Genomic DNA, 25891 nt, shown 5'->3' on the forward strand with positions numbered 1-25891 from the left:
TAGTTAAAAACAGAGAGGTTAGAATGACCAAATCCTCAGCTCGACTACAGCTGGAATTAGCCAAATTTCAGGCTGAGGAAAGACAAAGGGAACATGAAAGACAGATAGAACTCATGCGGCTGGAGAAGGAGGTACAGGAGGCTGCCCACAAGAGGGAAATGGAGGCAAGGAAGCATGTGGAGGAGGAGAAGGAAAAAGAGAAGAAGCATGTGGAGGAGGAGAAGGAAAAAGAGAGGAAGCATGTGGAGGAGGAGAAGGAAAAAGAGAGGAAGCATGTGGAGGAGGTGGAGAGGATAAAGGCCCAGCAGAATATACCAACAAACCCTAGCAATCCTTCTCCAGGTACCACTTCCCATCCCAGAAAGTTCCCCACCTACAAGGCAGGTGATGATACTGAGGCCTTCTTAGAAAACTTTGAAAGGGCCTGCCTTGGGTACAACATCTCTACTGACCAATACATGGTAGAGCTGAGGCCGCAGCTCAGTGGACCCTTAGCTGAGGTGGCAGCTGAAATGCCTAAAGAACACATGAACAAGTATGAACTGTTTAAATCCAAGGCGAGAGTCAGAATGGGGATAACACCCGAGCAGTCTCGTCGGAGGTTCAGAGCCCTAAGGTGGAAACCAGACATGTCATTTACCCGACATGCCTACCACATTGTGAAACATTGGGATGCCTGGATATCAGGAGCAAGTGTTGAATCTCCAGTAAATTTGCCCTTCCTAATGCAAATGGAACAATTCTTAGAGGGTGTTCCTGAGGAAATAGAAAGATACATCCTAGACGGGAAGCCCAAAACTGTAATCGAGGCAGGAGAGATTGGAGCCAGATGGGTGGAGGTGGCAGAGAAGAAGAAAACTGGTCGCAGTTGGAGTGGAGACCAGAAGGGACCACCCCAGACCACACCCTATTACCGGGGGCCGCCCAAAGCCCCACCTACCTCCCAAAGAACCCTCCAGACCCCTTATCGTCCCACCACCCCGTTCTCCAGCAACCCTCCTCGCCCCAGTGACCCGTCAGCTGGACGATGTTTTAAGTGTAACGAGCTGGGGCATGTAAAGGCCAACTGCCCCAAGAACCCCAACAGATTACAGTTCATTGCACCGGAATCACACCAGAGGTCCACAGGCCCAGATACCTCCCAGATACCCTTGGAGCGGAGGGAAACTGTGAGTGTGGGCGGGAAGAAGGTCACCGCGTGGAGGGACACTGGAGCACAAGTGTCAGCTATCCATGCTTCCTTAGTGGACCCCCATTTAATCAACCCAGAGATCCAAGTGACGATTCAACCCTTCAAGTCCAACTCTTTCAATTTGCCTACAGCCAAGTTGCCTGTCCAGTACAAGGGCTGGTCAGGAATGTGGACTTTTGCAGTCTATGATGATTATCCCATCCCCATGCTGTTGGGGGAAGACTTGGCCAATCATGTGAAACAGGCCAAGAGGGTGGGAACGGTCACCCACAGCCAGGCTAAACAAGCCGTGAGGCCTAGCTCTGTTCCGGAAACTTCTATCAGGACCCGGTCAGAGGTGATGGACCTGGACCCCAGGCCAATGTCTGCAACAGCAGTAGTGGATCCAGTCCCAGAGACCCAGACGGAACTAGTCCTAGAACCGGAACCAGCCGAACAACCAACACCAGACCCCGTGTCGGCACTGAATCCAGTACTTGCAACCTCAACACCAGAGGGCCCCACCGAACCTGAACTGGCAGCAGCCGATAACCCTACACAAGAGGCTCAGCCGGAGCCTGAATCCCAACATAGTGCACCAGCGGAGAGCGGTTCACAGTCAACAGAAACAGCTCCATCCCCTATATCGCTTCCAGAGGGACCAAGCCTAGGTCCACAATCCCATGAGGAACTGATGTCTCCAGCATCAAGGGAACAGTTCCAGACCGAACAGGAAGCAGATGAAAGCCTCCAGAGAGCTTGGACGGCGGCACGGAGCAACCCACCGCCTCTCAGCTCTTCTAATCGATCCAGAGAATTAAAGGTTTGTCAGTTTACAGCCCAGGGAGGAGACGACGCTGAGTGGCCTGAAGGTGTTTACTACGAAGGGAAATGTGCTGGTGGTGTGGAAGAGGTGAACCTCTCCATGACCCTTGGGCGTATGCAGCGACAGCAGATCCAGGAGCTGTGCACTAGCTACGCGCCAACGTTCTCAGCCACCCCAGGACTGACTGAACGGGCATACCACTCCATTGACACAGGTAATGCTCACCCAATTAGGGTCCAACCTTACTGGGTGTCTCCTCAAGCTAAAACTGCTATGGAACGGGAGATCCAGGATATGTTACAGATGGGGGTAATCCGCCCCTCTGAAAGTGCATGGGCATCTCCAGTGGTTCTAGTTCCCAAACCAGATGGGGAAATACGTTTTTGCGTGGACTACCGTAAGCTAAATGCTGTAACTCGCCCAGACAACTATCCAATGCCACGCACAGATGAACTATTAGAGAAACTGGGACGGGCCCAGTTCATCTCTACCTTGGACTTAACCAAGGGGTACTGGCAGGTACCGCTAGACGAATCTGCCAAGGAAAGGTCAGCCTTCATCACACATCTCGGGCTGTATGAATTTAATGTACTCCCTTTCGGGCTGCGAGATGCACCCGCCACTTTCCAAAGACTTGTAGATGGTCTCCTAGCGGGATTAGGAGAATATGCAGTCGCCTACCTTGACGACGTGGCCATATTTTCGGATTCCTGGGCAGACCACCTGGAACATCTACAAAAAGTCCTTGAGCGCATAAGGGAGGCAGGACTAACTGTTAAGGCCAAGAAGTGTCAAATAGGCCTAAACAGAGTGACTTACCTTGGACACCAGGTGGGTCAAGGAACTATCAGCCCCCTACAGGCCAAAGTGGATGCTATCCAAAAGTGGCCTGTCCCAAAGTCAAAGAAACAGGTTCAATCCTTCTTAGGCTTGGCCGGTTATTACAGACGATTTGTACCGCACTACAGCCAAATCGCTGCCCCACTGACAGACCTAACCAAAAAGAAACAGCCAAATGCTGTTCAGTGGACCGGAAAGTGTCAGAAGGCCTTTAACAAGCTTAAAGCGACACTCATGTCTGACCCTGTACTAAGGGCCCCAGACTTTGACAAACCGTTCCTAGTAACCACAGATGCATCTGAGCGTGGTGTGGGAGCAGTTTTAATGCAGAAAGGACCTGATCAAGAATTCCACCCTGTAGTGTTTCTCAGCAAAAAACTGTCTGAGAGGGAAAGCAACTGGTCAGTCACTGAAAAAGAATGTTACGCCATTGTCTACGCTCTGGAAAAGCTACGCCCATATGTTTGGGGACGGCGTTTCCACCTGCAAACCGACCATGCTGCACTGAAGTGGCTTCACACCGTCAAGGAAACTAACAAAAAACTTCTTCGGTGGAGTTTAGCTCTCCAAGATTTTGATTTCGACGTCCAACACATCTCAGGAGCTTCTAACAAAGTGGCTGATGCACTCTCGCGTGAAAGTTTCCCAGAATCAACTGGTTAAAATCGTCCTTGAGATGTGGAAAATATTGTTAGTCTTTATGTACTTGGTAGTATATTTAGAGATGCATGTGTCTTATTAACTCTGTTTTTCCTAGAGCTCCAGGAAGAAATCCCAGCCAGTGTTTCACCCTAGGTGAGATTTGGGGGGCGTGTCATAAATATAAAGGGAAGGGTAAACCCCTTTGAAATCCCTCCTGGCCAGAGGAAAGCTCCTCTCACCTGTAAAGGGTTAAGAAGCTAAAGGTAACCTCGCTGGCACCTGACCAAAATGACCAATGAGGAGACAAGATACTTTCAAAAGCTGGGAGGAGGGAGACAAACAAAGGGGTTTGTGTCTGTCTGTATGCTGCTCTTGCCAGAGACAGAACAGGAATGGAGTCTTAGAACTTTTAGTAAGTAATCTAGCTAGGTATGTGTTAGATTATGATTCCTTTAAATGGCTGAGAAAAGCATTGTGCTGAATAGAATAACTATTTCTGTCTGTGCATCTTTTTTGTAACTTAAGGTTTTGCCTAGAGGGGTTCTCTATGTTTTTGAATCTAATTACCCTGTAAGATATCTACCATCCTGATTTTACAGGGGGGATTTCTTTATTTCTATTTACTTCTATTTTTTATTAAAAGTCTTCTTGTAAAAACTGAATGCTTTTTCATTGTTCTCAGATCCAAGGGTTTGGGTCTGTGGTCACCTATGCAAATTGGTGAGGCTTTTTATCCAACATTTCCCAGGAAAGGGGGGGTGCAAGTGTTGGGAGGATTGTTCATTGTTCTTAAGATCCAAGGGTCTGGGTCTGTGGTCACCTATGCAAATTGGTGAGGCTTTTTATCCAACATTTCCCAGGAAAGGGGGGGTGCAAGTGTTGGGAGGATTGTTCATTGTTCTTAAGATCCAAGGGTCTGGGTCTGTAGTCACCTAGGCAAATTGGTGAGGCTTTTTACCAAACCTTGTCCAGGAAGTGGGGTGCAAGGTTTTGGGAAGTATTTTGGGGGGAAAGACGCGTCCAAACAGCTCTTCCCCAGTAACCAGTATTAGTTTGGTGGTGGTAGCGGCCATTCCAAGGATAACGGGTGTAATATTTTGTACCTTGGGGAAGTTTTGACCTAAGCTGGTAAAGATAAGCTTAGGAGGTTTTTCATGCAGGTCCCCACATCTGTACCCTAGAGTTCAGAGTGGGGGAGGAACCTTGACACGGGCCATCCTGGGTCCTGTCCCAATGCCCCATGATGCATTGCTTCGCTTCCCAGCAAATCCTGCGCTTCCATCCACATTTGGCACCATCTTTCAACGGTTTGTATACTGTGTGCTCTTCCTCTTCAGTCTTCAGGAATGGATCCCGCACTGTTGACCAATATGCTGCTCGCTCTCACTAACACGTCACGAGTAGCAGTGGAGTTATTCCTTAAACTACAAAGGCAAGAGGAGTTTGACAGTAATCTCACCAAGCGTAGTAGCTACGACATGAATTGCTTGTGGCATTCACGGATGAGCTGACCACACTGGAATGCCACTTTTGGGCTCGGGAAACACGTACTGAGTGGTGGGATCACATCGTCATGCACGTCTGTGTTAACCAGCAGTGGCTACAGAACTTTCAGATGAGGGCAGCCAGATTCATGGGACTGTGATGAGCTTGTCACAGGCCTGCGGTGCAAGGACACGAGAATGAGAGTTGCCCTGTTGTTGGAGAAGTGCGTGGTGATTGCACTGTGGAAGCTGGCTACTCCAGACTGCTGCCAATTGGTCACTAACCAGTTCAGAGTGGGAAAGTTGATTGTTGGACTCGTATTGACGGAAGTGTGCAGGGCCATTAATCACATCCTGTTCCAAAAAACCATGACTCTGGGCAACATGCGTGACATTGTGGATGGCTTTGCACAAATGGGCTTCCCTAACTGTGGAGGGGCGATATATAGCCTGCATATTCCAATTCTGGCATCAAACCATCTAGTCACTGAGTACGTTCATTAGAAGGGATATTTCTCTATGGTTCTCCAGGTGCTTGTGAATCACTGTGGGTGTTTCACAGGCATTAACACAGGCTGGTCTGGAAAGGTGCATGACACACGCATCTTTCGGAACACTGGCTTGTTCAGGAAGCTACAAGCAGGGACTTTTTTCCCAGACCAGAAAATCACTGTAGGGGAAGTCAAAATGCCCATTGTGCTCCTGAGTGACCCTGCCTACCCCTTAATGCCATGGTTTGTGAAGCCATACATGGGGAACCTTGACAGCAGCAAGGAGCGGTTCAATAAGAGGCTGAGCAAGTGCAGAATGACTGGTGAGTGTGCTTTTGGCTATTTAAAGGCCCGCTGGCGCTGTCTATATGGGGGGCTGGACATGGCCGATGACAATATTCCTATGCTTGTAGCCGCATGCTGTACACTCCATAATATTTGTGAAGGGAAGGATGAAAGCTTCACTCAGGGCTGTACCGCTGAGGCTCAACGCCTGGAGGCTGAATTTGGACAGCCAGAGACCAGGGCTATTAGAGGAGTGCAGCGCAGGGCCATAAGGATCAGGGATGCCTTGAGGCAGCAATTTGAAGCTGAAAGCCACTAATATTTGTTGCTATGCTCGGGAGTGCAGTGCTTGTAATGCTAGGAGGTGATTGTGATTGGTGCAGACAATGCACTGTGAAGGTTTAAGAAAATTGCCTGTTTCTTTGCAGGGCTCTGTTTGCTTTCAATTAATGGAATAAAGATTGCTTTCAAACCAAAAAAAATATTTTATTAAAAAAACAACTGGAGGAGAGAGCCAAAAAAGCAACACATCAGCTCTGTGGGGGTGGGGAGGGTCCCAGGAGGAGGTGGGGTCCCAGGACGGTGAAATATTTGTGTATGTCCAAATATCGTATGCAGCCTTGTCCTGTGGAGTATAGTGCAGCGGGTACTGGTCTTCAGCAAGGCTAAACTGCAGAGGGATGGGTGTTGAGTACAGTGGGTACTGGGAGTCTGGGGGGCTGGACTGTGATGGGGCAGGAGTGGAATGCAGCAGGTGCAGAGTGGAGCCAGGAGGTTGATAAGTGTGTTGGCAGTGTCTGAGGGGAATCATGATAAAGAGTTTTGTGACAACCACTGCAGGGGAGAGTGGGCACAGAGGTGCTCGGTTTGTAGTGCTAGTAGCACCCGGAGCATGTCCACTTAGTGCTCCATAACGTTTAAGAGCCGCTCCATGGCTTCGTTCTGGCACGCCGCGTTCTCCTTTCGGTCCCTCTTCTCGCTGTTCCGCCACTCCTTCAATTCTTGTTTTTTTGCCGTGGAGTGCATCACAACATCACGCAGAAAGTCCTCTAGTTTGTCGTGACCGCTTTCTAATTCTGCATAGCCGTTCAGCCGGCAATAACAAAGAGGGAGGCTGGGCTCCCATGGTCATATCTGTGAAGCCAAAATTCAACATTTTACAGCAGCAGTATTGTTTGCAACACTCAGACCACTGATTCAGTGATTTAAAACACAGCCACTATTCACATACCTGTCACTAACTAGCTGACCCCAGGCAAGCACACATGAGCCACAAGACCCCCAAAGTGGTGAGTAACTGCAGGGGCAGGGGAAATCAGTGTTCCAGGACTGTACTGTACACTGGCATGTGGCTCTTGGGCAGAGCCAGCACTGTGTGGGGAGGCTCCTTATAATTACTGTCCCCACATTTTCCACAGGCTGTGTTCATTATGGAAGATTTCTCGATGCTGAGGGTGAGAAGGGAATCAAGGGAGGGTCTTCTCCGAAACTGCAGCTTCCACCCTGGACCTTATGTGGCTCGCCTGTGTGCAGCAATGGTTCCTCCCCATCCCCCACAGTGACAGCAGAGTGGCATGGGAAAGTTACCCTTAATGGGGCAAGAAACAAAGCAGCTCTGCCAAAGAACCTGCGGCAGTGGATTGCCCAGTATGTCCATGAGCGTTTCGTGGAGCTCTGGGGCAGATTCCCGTGAAGTGAGGGAGTGAATAAACACCCTGTTCCGCCGCTCAGACAAGGCATGTGGTGGTACGCGCATCATAGAGACGCAAGCCTGCTTTCTGCAACCCTGCTGCCCCCAACAACTCACTTCAGCAGTTCCCAAAATCAGAGTCACTTCCTCTCCTGTTTGCACTTTGCCAAGCTCCGACCAGTGTGACTGGCCAATGTGAGAAGAGCTCCTGGATGCATGCATTTCTGACCTCTGGGTCCCCCTCCACATCCTTGTCCAAGTTTTCTTCCTCCTGGCTCAGTCTACTCTCTACTGCACACGAGCCACCGAAGTATCCACAGTGGCCTTCGCTGTGGAGGTGGGGTCGCCAGCAAGTATCATATCCAGCTCTTTGTAGAACCGGCAGCTTGTGGGCACAGCACCATAGCAGCGGTTTGCCTCCCTCACCTTGTGGTAGGCGTTCCGCAGCTCCTTCACTTCAGTGTGTCGTGGTCATGGCCCCTTTCTGTCATGCATTGTGAAGTCTGTCCTTAGGTATCATAATTCCTATGGCTGGAGCACAGCTGTGACTGGACAGCTTCCTCTCCCCAAATGCTGATGAGATCCAGCAACTCGGCATTGCTCCAGGCGGGAGATCACCTGATCTCTGGAGCAGGCGTTGTCACCTGAAAAGATACGCTGAGACCACTGCACACATCACCTAGCAAACAGGACGGGGACTTTCAAAATTCCCAAATGTAAGGGGTGGGGCTTACAGTTGGTCACCTAAGGGCAGGGCAGTAGAGTTCAAACCGATGACCAGAGAGGCAAGAACAGGCATTGTGGGACACCTCCCGGAGGCCAGCTGGAATGCTGTAATCGACCAGGGTGTCTACATTGGCACAGCGGCACTGTAGACTTGACACAAAGCTGTACACCTTCCATCGGGGTGGTTTTTTTTTTAGTGTGCAGTTTCTGCGCACTAAGTGATTTGGTAATGTGTACACCTCGGGAGTTACACTGCAGAAAGCTGTTTACAGTTCAGAAACTTGCCAGTGTAGACAAGGCCTTAGTTAAAGACGAGAACCTCATTAGATAATCCAGGGAGGAGTCAGAGAAAGTAGGATGAGAACAAAGGCAGTGGAAATGCTCACTCACAGGGATTATGCATGTACCTTGAGGCTTGCAAGGATTTTTGTAAGACTTTCAGAGCCAGGCATTCTTAATCTCTGGAGGTTTTTTTTTCTTTTTCTGTAAGATTTTTATCTGATTTCTGGAGGTTTAGAAGAGCTTTTATTGTGTGTAATAAAAGCCTGAGTATCGGTAATAATTCAGTTAAATTGAGGTTAGACGTTTTAGGACTTAAGCATCCTGGGAAATCTTATTCCATTTATCCGTCAACACAGTTCTCAAACTTCTTCAGATTATGAGCCACTGAAGATGTTATTTCCTGACCACATCTTTTGACAACCACAGTCCTTCCCTGCAGCAAATACAATACTTGGTTACATAGAAAAATAACACTGAAACAGTTGGAGACTTGGTGACAAGAGGATTGCAAATTTGCTTTAATGTGATGGGTACAGCTGCTTCTTTGTGCCCTTCCCAAAATTTTTAACTGTGCTGTTTTATTTCCTATTTTGATGTGAAACTCTCCATTTACTATTAGTAAATCTTCCCTCATTGCCTGCGGTCACCTTTAACCTTATTTCTGGGTCAGTATGCAGTTTAGTTCTGTTCTTTGTATTTTTTGTATTATCATAGAGGTGGGGCCCCTGTTGTGGACCAGGAGGACCCCATTGTCCACCTATTAAATCCTGATCAAATTTGGGGACATCACCAGGATTGAAAGTTAACCAAAGAAACAAGCATGAAGGAGCTATACAGGATGCAGTGAGATGGGTTTGGTTTTGTGTGCTGCTTGCTAATTTATTCCAAATTATTCCAAAGCGATGGATAATTCAGACTTACTTTATTTCCTTAACGTTCAGTTTTAATAAATAAAATTATTTGCTGTAATCGCTAGGCATGCTGACTCAGTGAATACCCTTTTGTTTGCAAATGTAACAGGCCTTCTCTTCATTACCAGTAAGCAAAAATAACAAACTACACCTGCATGCAACTCTATACTACTAGATATGGTAGTCAAAATATTGGGCTTAAAGCTAGGAATTCCCTGAATTCTGATCCTGGCTCTGATGCTGTCTCCCTCTATGGTGTTGGACAGTTTCCCCATGCATAACATTGGAATACTTAGCAGCATCATACTGCGGGAACTGATTGTAAAGCTTTTTGAACAGCATATGCTATATTAAGTATTACTTTTGTGATATGTCTTGAAATAGTACAAAGTACAATGAACAAATCGCTGTTTAGATTTAGTTGAAAGGATTGGTTTTGCAAACTACTTCACATTAATTAATATTGCCTCTGGCAGTATAAAGATAATTTGAGATGCTGTGCTTTACTGCTTATCCTAAAATTGGTGTAAAAGGTGTATATCATAGGAAAAACTCTAGCAAGATTGGCTTACACTGAGGTTTTTTCTCCTGTGAAAGTACAGTTTTTTGTTTTTTATAAACAAGATATACCTGTTGCAATCCAGTAAATATATTTTCAGGTGAAGATGGCACTTCGAACCTCAGGACATCTGTTATTGGGAGTTGTTAGAATCTACCACAGGAAAGCTAAATACCTTCTTGCGGACTGTAATGAAGCCTTCATTAAGATCAAGATGGCTTTTCGTCCAGGTACTTGTCCATATATCTTAAACACTTTCTCCCACAAGTTAAGTTACAATATGTAGTAAGACTTAAGCACGTATGCCGTTCTACATTCTTATTCCAGTGGGGAATCAGGAGAAGTGTGTGTTCTTTTGCATAGGGAAATACCATCTTTCAGTTGACTGGCTGAGGTTTGTGCTGACCAAAAAGCCTGCTGAAATTCTGCTGCTTCCCCAGCACTGCTTCAGTTGAGTGTTCTGGACTAAGGTTTCAGCACTCTTGTCAATAAGATCTATTCAGCTGGTGATATGGGGATGTGCTTGTTGTTAAATAGCTACATGTGCAATTGGGAAGCACTGAGCGGGATTTAGAACCAGTGGAGTAGCAAGAGACCATGCAGGCAGGAGGTGAAAAGGGGAAATATAGACGCAAGTTGTTCAAAGGGATCCTATCTTATAATCCTATTCCTTGTGCCTAAACAATTTTGTCTACGATCGTAAAAGTAATACCTAAGCTACAGTAACTGAAAGAATATTTTTTTTCAGTGTGTGTATTTTGTGTTACAATATTTGATGTATACTCAGTATCACTGTTTTCCTTAGGATAGTCAATTTCTTCTATTATGTGGATGTTTCACACAATAACAAATAATTTAAGTAGGAGAACATGATCGTAAAAGCAGAAGAATTGGCAGGGAGACTTGGAGGTTGGGAAGGAGGGAACGAATGTTAATACCTGGAACTGCTTTTAACCCAACTTTAAGTTGAGTAACTCAGTTGATTATTTCTGATTTTAGTGTGGGAATTGTAAAATTTTTTGCCAATTTGAAGTTGTTCAGATGGGACTTCAGTGGAAGCTTCTGGGTGCTCAGTACTTCTGAATCCAATCTACTTACGTGCCTAATTGTGGCCTCTGTGACTTAACTTTAGGAATCCAGGTTTTTTTACAGTGGCATATTTTTTAAAACTGGCACAAAACAGCTTTAACAAGATGTTGAGACTTGAAGCATACAGCATTTTTCTTTGTTTTTTGGATCTCCCTTTCTGATCCAGAGTCTCAAGTATATGGCCATGGTTTTCAGTGGCATTTCACTGCCTGCTTTATTGCATTTAACTTCATCTGTAACCTGTGTTTGGAGTGGGATTTTTCAGAATTGTTGAGCATTGGCTTGGTCTTTTTCCACTGAAGTCAGTGAAGCCAATGGGAGTCGTACCTAAGGGAGCAGAGAGGCCAACACTAAACGTGTTGGGAGGAGAAAAATCGTATCTTTCGTGTAGATATAGAAACTTACGTCTTAGTGTTCTCCTTTTCAGGTGTTGTTGATTTGCCTGAGGAAAATCGAGAGGCTGCCTACAATGCTATCACTTTACCTGAGGAATTTCATGATTTTGACCAGCCACTGCCTGATCTAGAGTAAGCTTCCTTTCTCTTACTAAAGTAGGCTTGCTTTTCTGGAGTAGCAATTTCAAATCTAAATTTATAATGGCAGATAAGCACCATTTCAAATTGGATACTTCGCCTTTTTTAAAAATGAAATACTTCTTTTTGCCTGGGTTATTCCATAGTGGGAACTCCTGGAATGCAAATTGCTATGCTAATATTTATTTGGTTTACAGTTAAATTTAAAATGTATTGTGTAAATTGAGAAACAAGTCACAATATGTTCCAAGTTATTTGTTTTCCTAACCATTTACCTTCACGCTCTTTGCTTTGCATTATATAAATTTAAACTCTTGCTGAATGTAGTTTGTTATTCCAAAATCGACCTTCGTGCCACAAGAGGCACGGTATATCTGTAGCTTTTCTTTATTCCTAGCTCCCTAGAAGCTGATCACAATTTCTATTGCCTCACTCTAAGTATATCCTGAAGTCATATTTGTTTATGTTGTCACATTTATTTTAGGTTTGTCTTCATGACTGTATTTATACAAGTGCATGATATATTTCTATAGACTGGCTTCATAATAAAACAATAGTCTGTTAAGTAACCTGTAAATTGTTTTAAATTGATGAAATATAATCAAGGAAAGTCTTTTAAAACTGTGTGTTCGTTTTTATTTAAGCGATATTGATGTGGCTCAACAATTCAGTTTGAACCAGAGTAGAGTGGAAGAAATTACAATGAGAGAAGAAGTGGGCAACATCAGTATTCTTCAGGATAATGACTTTGGTAAAATGCTTTTATATTTTTAATATATGTACTAAGTTAGGTTTTGCTAGCTCTTGGACTGAAATGAAAGTTTCACAAATCATGTGGAAATACTACAAAGTGCGTTAATTTGCTCTGAGAATTTTACATGAAATATCACTAAATTTGTTAGTCAGATGCTCTTACAAGAGTGAATACCCTCATTATAGGATGAGTTTTCCAAAAATCTGTCATCTAATAGCCAAAAAAATTGTTGCTGCTTGTAAAGAAGCAATAATAACCATTTGTCAGGTAGATTAATGCTTAAGTGAATGTGTGAAATGTTAATTTTCTCTTTAAACGTGGCAGTCTAAATTCATTAGCCAGCAGCTCTTTTCTTACTATTTTCATTGCATTCAGAAATTACTATTTGATCCCTTATAACTTTCTCTTAGTGACAAAGCAATTGCAATGATGAAAGTGGTATTCTGAGATTTATTGTTTCAATATCTCTTGGTGTATAGTTGTACAAAGAGTGCTTTGAACTGATAAAAATGTGTATGAATATGCTAAAATTTAAGTTTTCTGTGCACCATGCTTGTTTAATATTATCCATAAAATAGGAATCTGTTAATCAGTAGACTACACACGGGATTAATAGACCTCTCTGGTATTAATCTGTTTTTGGGTGTGCATTAAACACAAACTTCGTGCATAGGAAGCTTTCTTGGAATAGATACAATGGACTCTAAAATTAATATTTTAAATGTTTTGGTGCAGTACTGAAGCCATTCTCAATAGGTATGCTTAGGATATATTTTCTACATAAGAAAGATAACTGTTCAGGTGGAGGACAAGGGAGGAAGTTGTTTTGAACAAACCTATGAAATTAAAACAGCACTGAAGAAAGTGCCTTCAATGTGTCCAGCATTAATTCTACATTTAAAAGAGTAATTAATCGATAAATTGTAAGAGTTGAAAACTATAGAAACATAATTGCATTTTTGTGAACAGAAATAACTGTAAAACTTACTGAGAAATTAGTTATAGAACTAAATTAATAATTTTTTCTAGTGGGTCATTTTTTCATAGATTAAGTGAAGCGATTAATGTTCTGCTTGTTGATTTGCTTAAACCTAAATTCTTTATCTGTTTGGCTAAAATTATATTCTTACAGGTGATTTTGGAATGGATGATCGTGAGATGATGAGAGAAGGTAGTGCATTTGAGGATGACATGCTAGTGAGTACCAGTGCTTCCAATCTTTTACTGGAGCCTGAACAGAGCACCAGTCATCTTAATGAGAAAGCTAACCACCTAGAATATGAAGACCAATACAAGGATGACAATTTTGGAGAAGGAAATGATGGAGGAATATTGGGTATGTTTGAGAAATTAGTGTAACAATTGGGTTTTGTTAATTGTGCCTTATCTTCTGTCTAAATTGTAAGCTCTCTGGGGCAGGGGCCATGTTTGTTGTTTGTACGGTACCTAATAATAATTACCCCAGTAAACATTTTCCTGTAAACTCAAACTGCATACTTTAAAATAAATCACTTTCCAAATTCAAGACACTCCACTGTACATGTGAGACTTGGAAGAGAAACTAGTATGTGAATCTTCTGGCTCATTTTAACCCCTCTGACTTCTTTGGGAGAGATTGAATTTATACAATGAGACGGTTAAATGTTGGATCCTTTTTTCCCCTGAACTTTAAAAACCCTGTAGAATTCTTGCATGATGGACTTAATGTTTGCATGTTACACTTAAGCTTTGCATGCAATTGAGAAGTCAGAACATAACAGCGTACTAAGAAAACAGACACAAGTGTGACAGTTAACTTGACTTAATATTGTTTTGCTGGAGTTCACCTAAAAAACTCTACATTTTTTTTCTTTTGAAGGAGTATGACTGCTACAAAAAAAATTCAGATAGTTTGTGTATCTTTAGTATTTTAGTTTCTTGTGCTATTATAAGTATACAACATTTTGATTACTTGGTTGTTTTTGTTGTTGTTGGTTTATGCACAATACCAAAACTGATTCTTTTGTCACTATTTCAGATGACAAACTTCTTAGTAATAATGATGGAGGCATCTTTGATGACCCACCTGCTCTCTCAGAAGGTGGGGTAATGATGCCAGAACAGCCTCCCCATGATGATATGGATGATGATGATAACGTATCAAGTGAGTATTTAATCTAGGACTAGGTTTCATTTCTTTTAAACTATGACTAGGAATTCTTTAGTTTCCTAATAAAGCTTGTTGTGGACTGAAGTTTATAAAAGCTTGTGTTGAACCTGTTGATGTACTGTGTTTTCTTTGGGTTCCAACTTAGTCCAAGATGTTCAACTTTTGTTTTGTTTGGTAGTGGGTGGACCAGATAGCCCAGACTCAGTAGATCCAGTTGAACCGTTACCAACTATGACTGATCAAACAACACTGGTTCCAAATGAAGAAGAAGCTTTTGCTTTGGAGCCTATTGACATCACTGGTAAGTAAGCCATTTGAGAACACTTTAATTGAAATATTTGAGACCTTTTGATCTAGGAAAACCTTGAGTTAATGGAATAGAAATGAATCTCTTGGCATTATTGCTAACTCGGTTTAGTGGTGTGTGTCCCATTTTCTTTTCAGAACATGGAATTTTGTGTTGCTTTCCCAATAAATTCACTTCCAGCTGTCTTAGAGCATATACAGTGCAGTCACACATACTGAAATATCGGCCATGCTTAGTCCCTTGCTAAGGCAGAACCTCAAGTTTTTTGTCCAGTTATCTAATAACTGTTGCGTGTTAAATCAGACATGTTCTTACTGAAACAAATTAAAATCTGCATACTAAAAATATATTTAGGACATAGCTGTCTGCAGCATATAAGAAGCAACTCGTGGTGACATGAAGGAAAATAAATAGTCTCATTTTAGTTCAGTTATTACTAAAATACTGTTTCTCTAGTCAAAATGGATGGTAGCATGGTTGAGTCGCTAGCAAAATGACTGGTACTGTATTTACTTGTTTACAATACATGTAACATTAAAAGCTAATAATATCAGTTCACATCTTAAAAGCACTGTACAAATATTTAGTGCTGCCTCCAAATAGTAAAATTTCTTAAATTTAGGGAATTCTTAGGCAGTATATTTACTTGGAGCCTGTAGGATTTTTACTGTAACGTAGTATCAAGTCTCAGTTTCCCCCTCTCTTGTCTTCAACAGTCAAGGAAACCAAAGCAAAGAGGAAGAGAAAGCTGATTGTAGACAGCGTGAAAGAGCTGGATAGCAAGACTATCAGAGCCCAATTAAGTGACTACTCTGATATTGTCACTACTTTGGACTTAGCACCTCCCACTAAGAAATTGATGATGTGGAAAGAGACAGGGGGAGTTGAAAAACTTTTCTCTCTGCCTGCTCAGCCTTTGTGGAACAACAGACTATTGAAGGTAACACAGATTTCTGAAGGTTTATTTTTAAATGAATTATATTAAGGACTGATCATGTGGTTGAGGCTGAAAGCTTATGTAGCAAGCAGAAATGTGCATTAGCAGCATCTGGTAAATAGTACATTTTTGAAAACTTCCTACAACTGAAAACAAACTTCTGGAGTCTGCATGTAGTTCAGTCACTGATAGATAGGCTTGGAAGGATTAGCTTTTTAACAGTAAATGTCGATCAGTGGTGGTTTTTCACCCCACACACACCAAGGAAAAAATATTTTCATCTGATTGAAATTTGCAGGTCATGAAAGTAAGAAAAATGTGTGACAACTTACTTTGATTTAAGGCTATTTACTTTGTTTTGACATATGTTGACAATTTGATTTAACTTGAATCTTTACCTTTTTGACTCTCAACATCTACTTTCATTAAATAGTTATTGTCTGATCCCTATAATTTTGCACAACTATGAAAAATGTAAATCGATAAAATTTTTAAAATGCTTAAAAAGAAACATCTGTCTTAGTCGAAGCTATTAAAAAAAAAAATTGGATTCAGCCAAGCCTACTGATATGTAACAATTCTTAAACATTCAGAGAAAGAAGCTTTTTAAAACAAGGGCACATAACGAGAAGTCCATCTCTGAAACAAATAGAATATGAAAAATTATGGGGTAACTGCAGATCAGAGAACTACTAGTCTACAGGAGTGATTTGTTTTTTCTTACAGCTTTTTACTCGCTGTCTTACGCCTCTTGTACCAGAAGACCTCAGAAAGAGGAGGAAAGGTGGAGAAGCTGATAACTTGGATGAGTTCCTTAAAGACTTTGAAAACCCAGAGGTGCCCAGAGAGGAACCGCAGCAGCAGCAGCAGCAACAGCGAGATATTATTGGTTTGTAACTCATTAAATAACATGTTCTACTTCCTTTCAAAGCTTAATTTTCACTTGGACTCGTCCTTTGTATTAAATTACTAGAGGGGAAACATTTACCTAGGTTATAAAGCACAGGGCTTTGTAATTGCTCATTGTATATAGCTTGTTATAGTCAGTAACTCCTTTGTTGGTAGATCTCTTTTCTAAATATAGCAGACTTACATGAGACAGCTGTGTTCAGTGGATTAAATGGGCACTAAGGGCTGGTCTGCGCACACACGTGCACTGTTTTAACTAAATTGACTTTTGCATCAATTTAATTAAATCCGTGCAGAAACTGTGTGAGTGTGAAAATAGGGACCTAACTGTTGTAAACTCTGGAGGTGCTGTGAGTTGATCGATGTGAGTTTAAAAAGTGACGTGATTTATAAACTACTTTATATACAATGAAATCAAAATACCTATTTATAAAATATATTGAATATTACAAAATATAGATGAACCTATCTTGGAAGAGCCAAGCCGTCTACAGGAATCAATGATGGAAGGCAGCAGAACCAATTTGGATGAATCTGTCATGCCACCCCCACCACCTCAAACAGGCGTAAAGCGCAAGGCTCAGCAAGTGGAACCAGAGCCTGTATTACCTGTGAGTAAGATTACAGTGAAGATGTGAGTTACACAGGAGTGGTGACTATATGCTCTGCAAAGAAAGCCTAGAGCATCCCTTATCTAGAAACAGATAACATTCTGTGGTGGGAAGGAAGTGGTATTAGTCTCTGCTACAAATCCTGAAAGTAATTCTCCCCACCCCCACCCCGCAGAATCATATCAAGGTGGGACGGTGTCCTACAGAATTTGAGTAAAAATAAAACCAGCCCCCACACAGTAAGGTCATTGTAAAAAGGTCTATAAGGGAAAAGCAGTGCTATGCTAAGCCCTTACATTTAAAGGAAAGAGAGTCCCAATGCATTTGTTAACATGTTTGGAATACCTCTTACAATGAGAGTTACTTCTATAACCACTCAATATATGATGTAATTTAATGCGAGTTTCACCAAGATATAATTCAATGCAACACACAGTTATAGTATTGCTTGTGGTCCTGTCTATCTTGGTGTAAAGAATTGCTTGTTGACTGTCTGTTTTGGCAAGAAAAACCTCAGTTACCTGTCTTCACCCTTCATTTATAAAATGAGGAACAGTTAGCCACTTGGGTACCTCTGCTTCAGTGTTTAGCAAGCAGTGTATTTCCAGTTCTCCACGATCTGTGGGGAATGGTGTCTTCAGTACCCTATTTGTAAGTCACTTCTGAAAATATTAGCTAGTACCTTTCATTCCAATGTCCTCATTCTTGTCCCACAGAGGATGCCACCGTGGTTTTTAATGCATTGAAGAGTCATTTCCCCAGTCAGTTGGTAATGGGGTTTATACAGCAATACATCTGGCTATGTCTCACCCAAAGTACATCATATTACTCTATAATAAGATCAGTTCCCAGGGTGATGTCCTAAACCAACTTCTTGGGAAACAGACTTGTGTTACTAATATTTTATTAGAATTTCTAGGTTTAATGGAATCTAAGGGAAATAAATATGTTGTATTTCTTTGCAAAGAACACAGATTATTTGTAGCAAGTGCCTTGAAAATTAGAAACTTGGATTAAATTCAATTTTGTGGGATTATAAAGATGCCAAATTGTATATTTAAGATGTTCAGACCTAAAAGTTCCAGTAGCTGCAATCTTCAGGTTAACTCCCATGTAACATTACTGTCTCGTGTGTTCTCAAAGCCTCAGCCATTACAACAGTTGGAAATGCCACCTGTAGAAATGCCTCCAGAAGAGCCTCAAAATATCTGCCAACTAATACCAGAGCTGGAACTTTTGCCAGAAAAAGAGAAGGAGAAGGAAAAAGAGAAGGAAGAGGAAGAAGAGGAGGAGGTAGGCATGAGCTCTTAAGGATCAGTCTATAGATTTGACACAGGAATGACTCGGTGGGGTTCCTGAAGATATATTTTTACTGCCATCTCTTTACTTGTGACATCCCTTAAACTAAGTGTTTCAGCTAAGGAAGCATTTTCTGGTTACGTGGGGAGTGAGACAGATAAAGGGTAGAACTTTGAGATATGGAGAACACTCTTGATTGCATGCTTGACTTGATGAGCTGCTCAACTGATTGGAGAGGTATTGACCATACTTTACATACAGTTAACAGCTATACATGTTACATTTTGAACTGTTACCAGATTTTAAATGTTGATCAATTTTGTAAAAAACAAGTTTTATGAAAAAAGTTTAAGATCAAATGAAATGTTTTCACAAATCTAAAATTTTTCTCTGGAACTTTAAGCATTCTGTTGAGTTCGAAACATAAACATTACAGAATTATGATCATGAGGCTGACTTAAATGATTTCCACTGCACAAGCTGAGAGAAATTTAAAAGTAAACAGAGTATAAGTGACCAATTAAATTCATTTAAACTGTACATTCTTTGGAACAAAGATTGTAACTTATGTGTTGAAAAGGAGCCCTGATCTTGATGTGGCCTCTTGAGTGTTAACGTAATATGGATTTTAAAAAATAAGGCATGAATGGCCTAGGTGAAGACACTTTGCAGTTTAGATTTTAAACTGACAATGTTGTGTAGATAGCACTGTGGTCATGTAAAAAGCCATGTGCATACACAAAGGCATAATGTACATATAACTTAGTGTGGTACCATGCAAAGGATCAGACAGGCACCAAAACATAGTTTTCAAACCCCACAACTATCACATCAGAGTTCTAGAAATAAGGATGTCTCCTTAAGCTTGCAATTCCTGAGTTTGCCAGTTGGCAGTGGCTTTTTTGCTTAAACACAGTGATGGTGGGACAGTAGGAAAGCCACAAATCAACCTGTAAATTAGTTTTCATCCTGCTTTGAACAGTATTAATTGAAGCAAAAGGAAATTAAATATTTGAAGATTACTGAAGCAGATGAGATGAGATTTGGCTTGCAATCTTACCTAGCATTTTCAGTGTTTAAGAAAGGTGCTTCTTTTTGGAATGTAGAGCATTTCCTTTAAAAGTTGAGTTTACTCTCCATAAGGAGAGGCAGGATGCTCTTGTAGATGAAGTGCAGGAATAGGCATTGAGAGACATAAGTTCTAGTCTCGGTGCCACAGATTTCCTCTGTAGCTTTGAGCAAATCACTTTCCTGTGCCTGTTTCATGGGACTCGAAGAATCCAAACACCTGCATGACAGTTCTGCAGCCAAAGCCCACATCACTGGACACAGGTCTGCCTCAGGTGTTTTAATTGCTGTGTAAACGTACCTTTAACGTACAATTATAAGGACAGGCAAGTAGCCTTTTGTCAATTACTTTTAGTCCCACCAGGATATCCAGTTTCCTTTTTGTTGCCATTCTTCGTCATCCCTTGTAAGTCAGGCCATCTTGACCTTCCAGCTAATTCTTGATTGGCTTGAGGAGAAGAGTGCTGAAAACAGATCTAGAAGCATAGATTTCATTTCACAATTTAAGTGTGTGAATATTAACCTAAGCCTACAAGTGTTCTTTAAGTGTGAATTTATTGTTGGTTGCAGGAAGAAGATGGTACCGGGGGTGATCAGGATCAAGAAGAAAGAAGATGGAATAAGAGAACTCAGCAGATGCTTCATGGCCTTCAGGTACATATAGCACTTGTCTTTACAATTACTTCTTGAACCAGTTTAGTGTGTTTTGACCAATGAAGAGGTCATCTAAAAGCTAGGCTGACAGTGGACACCACATACCTGACTGATACTTTAAAGGTTTGATTTTGAAATGAGCATGGAAAAAGTGTAGGTTGTGATTAGGCAAATCATTGAAAGCACTCTCTAAAAGTAAACCTGTATATTCATACATTGTGCAATAGAGGGACAGTTGAGCCAGATACTTGTAGAACTCTAATGACAGGTCCTACTTTTGGGTCTGTACTTTGGCTTGCAGCAAAGGCAGGAACTCCAAAAACTCAAATTCCTAATTGTTTTCCAAGTAACACATACCAGCTCCTGCAGTGAAATCTAGGCACCTCACCAGCTCCTGCAATGGAACCTAGGCACCTCCAGTTCTTTCAGCTGCCTGCAGACTGCATTTGGAACTCCTAACCTTCATTAGCAAATATCTCAAGTTATGGAACCACTCTTGACCACTTCCACAAAGAGAAGCAGTACTCAGTAAAATTGGCCAAGAACCATATGAATGCAGCTCAGCATTGGGTGTGAATGGTCTTTCCAATCATATATACTAGAAACAGCTGTACTTCCTACCATTATCACATACTTCAGACACACACATGGCTGAGATCCTGACCTTCATCCTGCTGTTGAGCAGAGCTTGAGCAACTGTCTGAGGGAACCTTTCGAAGAACTTGTATCCCTGAAGTTGGTCTTAATTTAGAGAGTCAAGTCACTGTATACTATATCAGTTTGCAGACCAACAAAATCATTCCTGCTGTCTCAGGAAACCCTACAAGTGTAGGATAAAGCCATATCTCCAGATGTTGTTATATAGCTGACAGTTAATTTGTATGAGTTCTAGCTGAATCTGGAGCACATGGATCAGATTGATGTTGAGTAGGACATAAGAGTTCTGTTCCTGTCTGTGAACAACAAAATACTGGTTCCATACAAGGCACCATGAAAAGACTCTGCTGAAGAGTCTCGTAAAAGCTATGGAAGAAATTCACATATGACTTTGCTACTTTCTCATAGCAAAATCTCTCTGAGCCAGTTCATGAGAAGCATACATTCTCAGTCCTGCTTGAAATAAATAGGATCCCCAACATTGTTGGGGGAGGTCAGCAGATAAGTTTGAACTGAATTCCAGGAATCCAATCACCTTGCTACATCTCAGTCTAGAAGCCATCTCTTTGTAGGCATTAATTCTTGAAGAAATATTTTTTCTGATCAGTTGTCTGAACCCCAGCTGCTTTTGACACTAGTTTGTGTAGATGAGCACTAGTTTGCATTTGGGCATAAAAGTGCACAAATTTGAGCAGAAAATTGTTGTGATCTGGTGCAAAAAAGGCCCCCCACACACATTACTTGATCTCCTTGACCTGTCAATCTGGATTCCTTTTTCCCTCAATTCATGTGACAGCTCTTTAATTTCTACAGACACTGAAGATAACCCACTTTCTCAATATCTGGTTTAGGGAGAGGGGACTGGAGCATTTATAATACCCCATTTAAAAGCCTGCCTGTCCTGTGCAATAGTAATGTGGCTTTAGCTGCTGATAAAAGCTCCTTTTAGTGTCACATTGAACATATGAGCTCACTTCATACATGGAAGTTGTAGTTGAAATCACTGATTTCTCATTCTGCAAATTGAACGTCAGTGATCTGTCCTGACTAAATTCTTCACAGATGAAGCTGGTGCTCAGAAGCATCCCAACTTCTTTCTGAATACAGTGTCAGAGTTTCACCTTAGGCCTTATCTGTTATAAGTTGAATAAGTTTAACTGAAGGAATAAAATTAATATAGTTAAACTCCTGCAAACCCCTTTGTGGATATTTGTGTTTTGGTTTGACTATCCATGGATCTTTTCCCAACCAATAGACTTTGTAAGACAGACCGTTCTCTACACTTACATCTACTGACTGTAATTTATGTTCAGCTAGAAGCTGTCACTTTGGTCTGTCATTACAAAAGCATTGTTGGCTAGGAGAATCTCAATTCTCCGGAACCCTAGCAATTTTGAAAAAAGGAGTGATTTGGGATGCTCTCACCTGAAAGGTGTCTGATGTTAGGGGCTTATTCCTTCACCCACTTACTTCCCTGGTGCTTCTCGCATGAACAGAGAGCAACAATACCTGAAGTCCAAAGGTGCAAACAATTCGATGTTTATTGGGGTGAACTTCCAACAAGCATGATTCCAGTTTCCTTCCTTAGTGTCCCCCTTCCCAGCTCTGACACCACAGAGCCTTATCTGTGTCCCTGTTCCCATTCCCCCCCTTAGAAAAACATGATTCCAATTTCCCTGTTCCCATTCCCCCCCTTAGCAAAACATGATTCCAGTTATATCCCACCACCTTAATTAGTTTACACCCAGCAAAATTAATTATACAGCAGACAGAAACAATCACAGAACCAGACAGAGATTATACAGACAAACAATAGGGAAATGGGGACTACAGTGATAGAACAACACAGAAATGAGGATTTCACAACTACGTCTATAAAGACATAAGTGTTTCCCAGCTGTGTCTATTGATAAGTGAGTTCTTGCCAGGCAGGATGCTATCAAACTAAGTTTCCTTTTACATTTTCTAGGCACTTCCCTTTCTCTGGAGGTGATAGGCATTATCAGGACAGGATTGTATTCCTAACAGTGCAATAGCACCTTCTTTCAATGACACTAGTTTGGAATGTAAAGATGTGACCATTCGCTTCCCAGCTTAAGGCTGCCTCTGCTGCTTAGCCAGAGGCCTTAGCCTAAGAACAGGGCTTCAGACTGTCACAGTAAGAGAAGGCCCTTACGCTGGCAGACAGTGATTTTAATTCTTTCTTTTATACCTCTATAACTAGCTAAGTGATAAGAATACACCTAAATTCTTAGAGTATAGGCCTTTACAGACAGGCCTGAATATCTATATCCTAACATCTGATTTTTCAAAAGTACCCACTGTTGGAAAATCAAGCCCCCTTTAAAAAAAAATCTCAAATTGAGCATTCAAAAATACAGGCACCCATAATCTCTAGTCATTTTTGGAAATCTTGTCCTTTACTTGATTACTGTAATATGTGTCTTCTCCAAAATACTTACCCAATCACAGGCAAACATGGCTTTAGGTGGTTTGGGATTCTACCAAGGGATTGAAATTACTTGATCTCACGTGTATTGTTTATATCTGTCTCTAGTTGTTGTTTCTGGGAGAACAAGTGGCGTATCTATCACAGGTGTGCTCCCAGCTCAAATGGGGATTACTTTGACAGCCAGTGTATCCTGAGTTGGGGGAGAGGTAATAGTCACCTGCCCCGGCAGCTGTGGATGACATTAAGTGGAACCTCAAATCCTGAATACAGTTGTCCCTCCCTGTTGATTAAAACATCCTGCACCCATTAGTGATGATTGCCTTGGCTCCAAACCCAGAGCTGCCAAAATACTTGACTTTTGTACTTACCAGTGTTGACCATAATTGGGTATGTAGAATTTTGGGGGGGCTTATTTATGGTATCAACCAACTTTTATGTGTGTGCGTGTGTGTGTTTTTTTTCCAGAGGGCTCTTGCTAAGACTGGAGCAGAATCTATCAGTTTGCTTGAGCTGTGCAGAAACACAAACAGAAAACAAGCGGCAGCAAAATTCTACAGTTTCTTGGTACTCAAAAAGCAGCAAGCTATCGAGCTGACACAAGAAGAGCCATACAGCGACATCATTGCAACACCTGGTCCCAGATTCCATATTATTTGAATGGTTAGATACATCATGGCTAGTGTTAATTTCACTAGTGCATATGTATTGCCCCATGTGTAGGGCCCACAAGACCATTGAAGAAAATTTAGATTTTAATTGTCTGTACAAAGTCCTTGGTTTTCTTTTGGTTTTGGTTCTTGTATTTTAAATTTACCACTTTCATTTTTAGTGACACTGCTGGGGTGGATGGCTTGAGTTCCAACTGCAAAAACAAGACAAGCAATTCAAGGACCCAGATAAAGATTGTTTTATTCAGAGCAGTTGTGTGCAATATTGGTGCATGTAATGTTGAGTGACAATGAAAATGTCTTACTATAATTGGATTAGCTTAACTCAGTGATGATATTTTTAATCTACACAAGTAAACCTGAAAGGCCAACCTATTGTCTGATTAAAAACTTTGCCAAACTTTTCTAATATGTTCTGTCTGCTTCTCATAGTAATGAATTTTTCCTTCCCTAGATTTCTGTGTCTGTTTTCTTCCTGGGTACCATGGGTCTCTTGCAGCTGCCAATGTGAATGGTAGTGCCCGGCATGTGAAATTTGCTTTGTCATTTTTGCAGTAGGATTTTGTAGCCCTTGATGCTAAAGGAAAACAGATTTCTATGGAAAGCACTTCCTATAACTGATCCTACTTGTGCAGGAGGACAGAGCATGTGTAAAACATCTTAGATAAAACATTCCTTTTCATTTATCACCTCATTGCAGTCCACTACTGATGATGGCTAGCTACTGTTAATAGACAGCAAATAAAAATTCTAGTAATTTCATTTAAAGCTTAAAATATCAATATGCTTTAGGTTTGATAGAGCTGTACATAAACCCCAAACTTTTTTAAAGAACAGACTTCTGGATTGTATATTTTCTGACATTAAGCAGGCCAATGAAGATGAGCTTAAGAGAAGTTGAACAGATTGCATTTGTAAAATATTGAATTAAATCAAGACACAACCTGTACTGAAAGGACAGCAAACTAAATATATAGTACAAGCAGACATAGTTACACTTAAAGCAAATGTTGCTGTGTAAAGTGTATTAATGGCTCTTCAGATATATTTATAGTTTTAGTATCTATTTTCCAATAATGCACACTCCTTTGTTCAGAACATTTTAACAGCTTTGCAAAATAAGTCCTATTGGTTTTACTATAAAGAATAAAAGCTTTGCTGTTAGGACCAGATAGTATCAGAAATTATGTGAATATGTTGATTATGGAAACGTCTTAACTTTTTTAGGGCAAAATTATTCACACTGAAAGTTCTGGTTTTAATGTTGGCACTTTTGTGAAATGATTCTCTTTTGGGACTCTGAAATTTCAGTGTATACTCAAGTGTAAAATTATGTGAATGTTTTAAAAATTTGAGACTACATAATGACCGTGTTTTAATAATTGTTGAAAAAGTTAATTGTATAAAATAGTTACTGCAGCTTTATTTTCAACATAATGTGCCTGTAAAACCATGATTTTCCCCTTTGTAAAAAGACATTGTAGATAACTTGAGTGTTTAATTATAGAAAGGTCATTTAGTTTCTTGTTACACATTTTGTTAGTCTGTTTTTTGTTGCTTTTCAAGGTTGATATTCTTGAAAATAGGTGATGCTGTATGTATAACTTTTCTAATAAAAATTGTTATAAGCTGTTGCTTGTTTGAATACCTTTCAGTGACATGTTGCTTATTTTGGTATTAGGAGGAGATGTTAGTTCTTTAAAAAGGTTCTTAAAAACTCCCTCAAACATGTAAATACTTTTTGCCATTAGGAAGGAACACTTTAGATTGTAAAAAGAAAAGGAGTACTTGTGGCACCTTAGAGACTAACCAATTTATTTGAGCATGAGCTTTCGTGAGCCACATCTGATGAGCCACAGCTCACTTCATCAGATGTGGCTCACGAAAGCTCATGCTC

At 41.3% G+C, this 25891-nt stretch overlaps 1 protein-coding gene across 1 annotated transcript in view; it reads left to right on the forward strand.

Moving 5' to 3' along the window:
• RAD21 (RAD21 cohesin complex component) overlaps positions 1–25641 on the forward strand; it is a 38800-nt gene extending 13159 nt beyond the window's left edge. Inside the window, exons 3-14 of the mRNA XM_048841523.2 lie at positions 10008–10137; positions 11424–11523; positions 12174–12280; positions 13416–13619; positions 14301–14426; positions 14611–14733; positions 15456–15679; positions 16403–16565; positions 17045–17196; positions 18340–18489; positions 20134–20217; positions 23792–25641. Of these exons, the coding sequence (XP_048697480.1) occupies positions 10008–10137; positions 11424–11523; positions 12174–12280; positions 13416–13619; positions 14301–14426; positions 14611–14733; positions 15456–15679; positions 16403–16565; positions 17045–17196; positions 18340–18489; positions 20134–20217; positions 23792–23983 (1755 nt within the window). The 3' untranslated portion in view covers positions 23984–25641. The remainder of the gene's footprint in view (positions 1–10007; positions 10138–11423; positions 11524–12173; positions 12281–13415; positions 13620–14300; positions 14427–14610; positions 14734–15455; positions 15680–16402; positions 16566–17044; positions 17197–18339; positions 18490–20133; positions 20218–23791) is intronic.
• Positions 25642–25891: the final 250 nt, after the last annotated feature.

Source organism: Caretta caretta, chromosome 2, assembly GCF_965140235.1.
Source record: "Caretta caretta isolate rCarCar2 chromosome 2, rCarCar1.hap1, whole genome shotgun sequence".
Classification (NCBI taxonomy): domain Eukaryota; kingdom Metazoa; phylum Chordata; order Testudines; family Cheloniidae; genus Caretta; species Caretta caretta.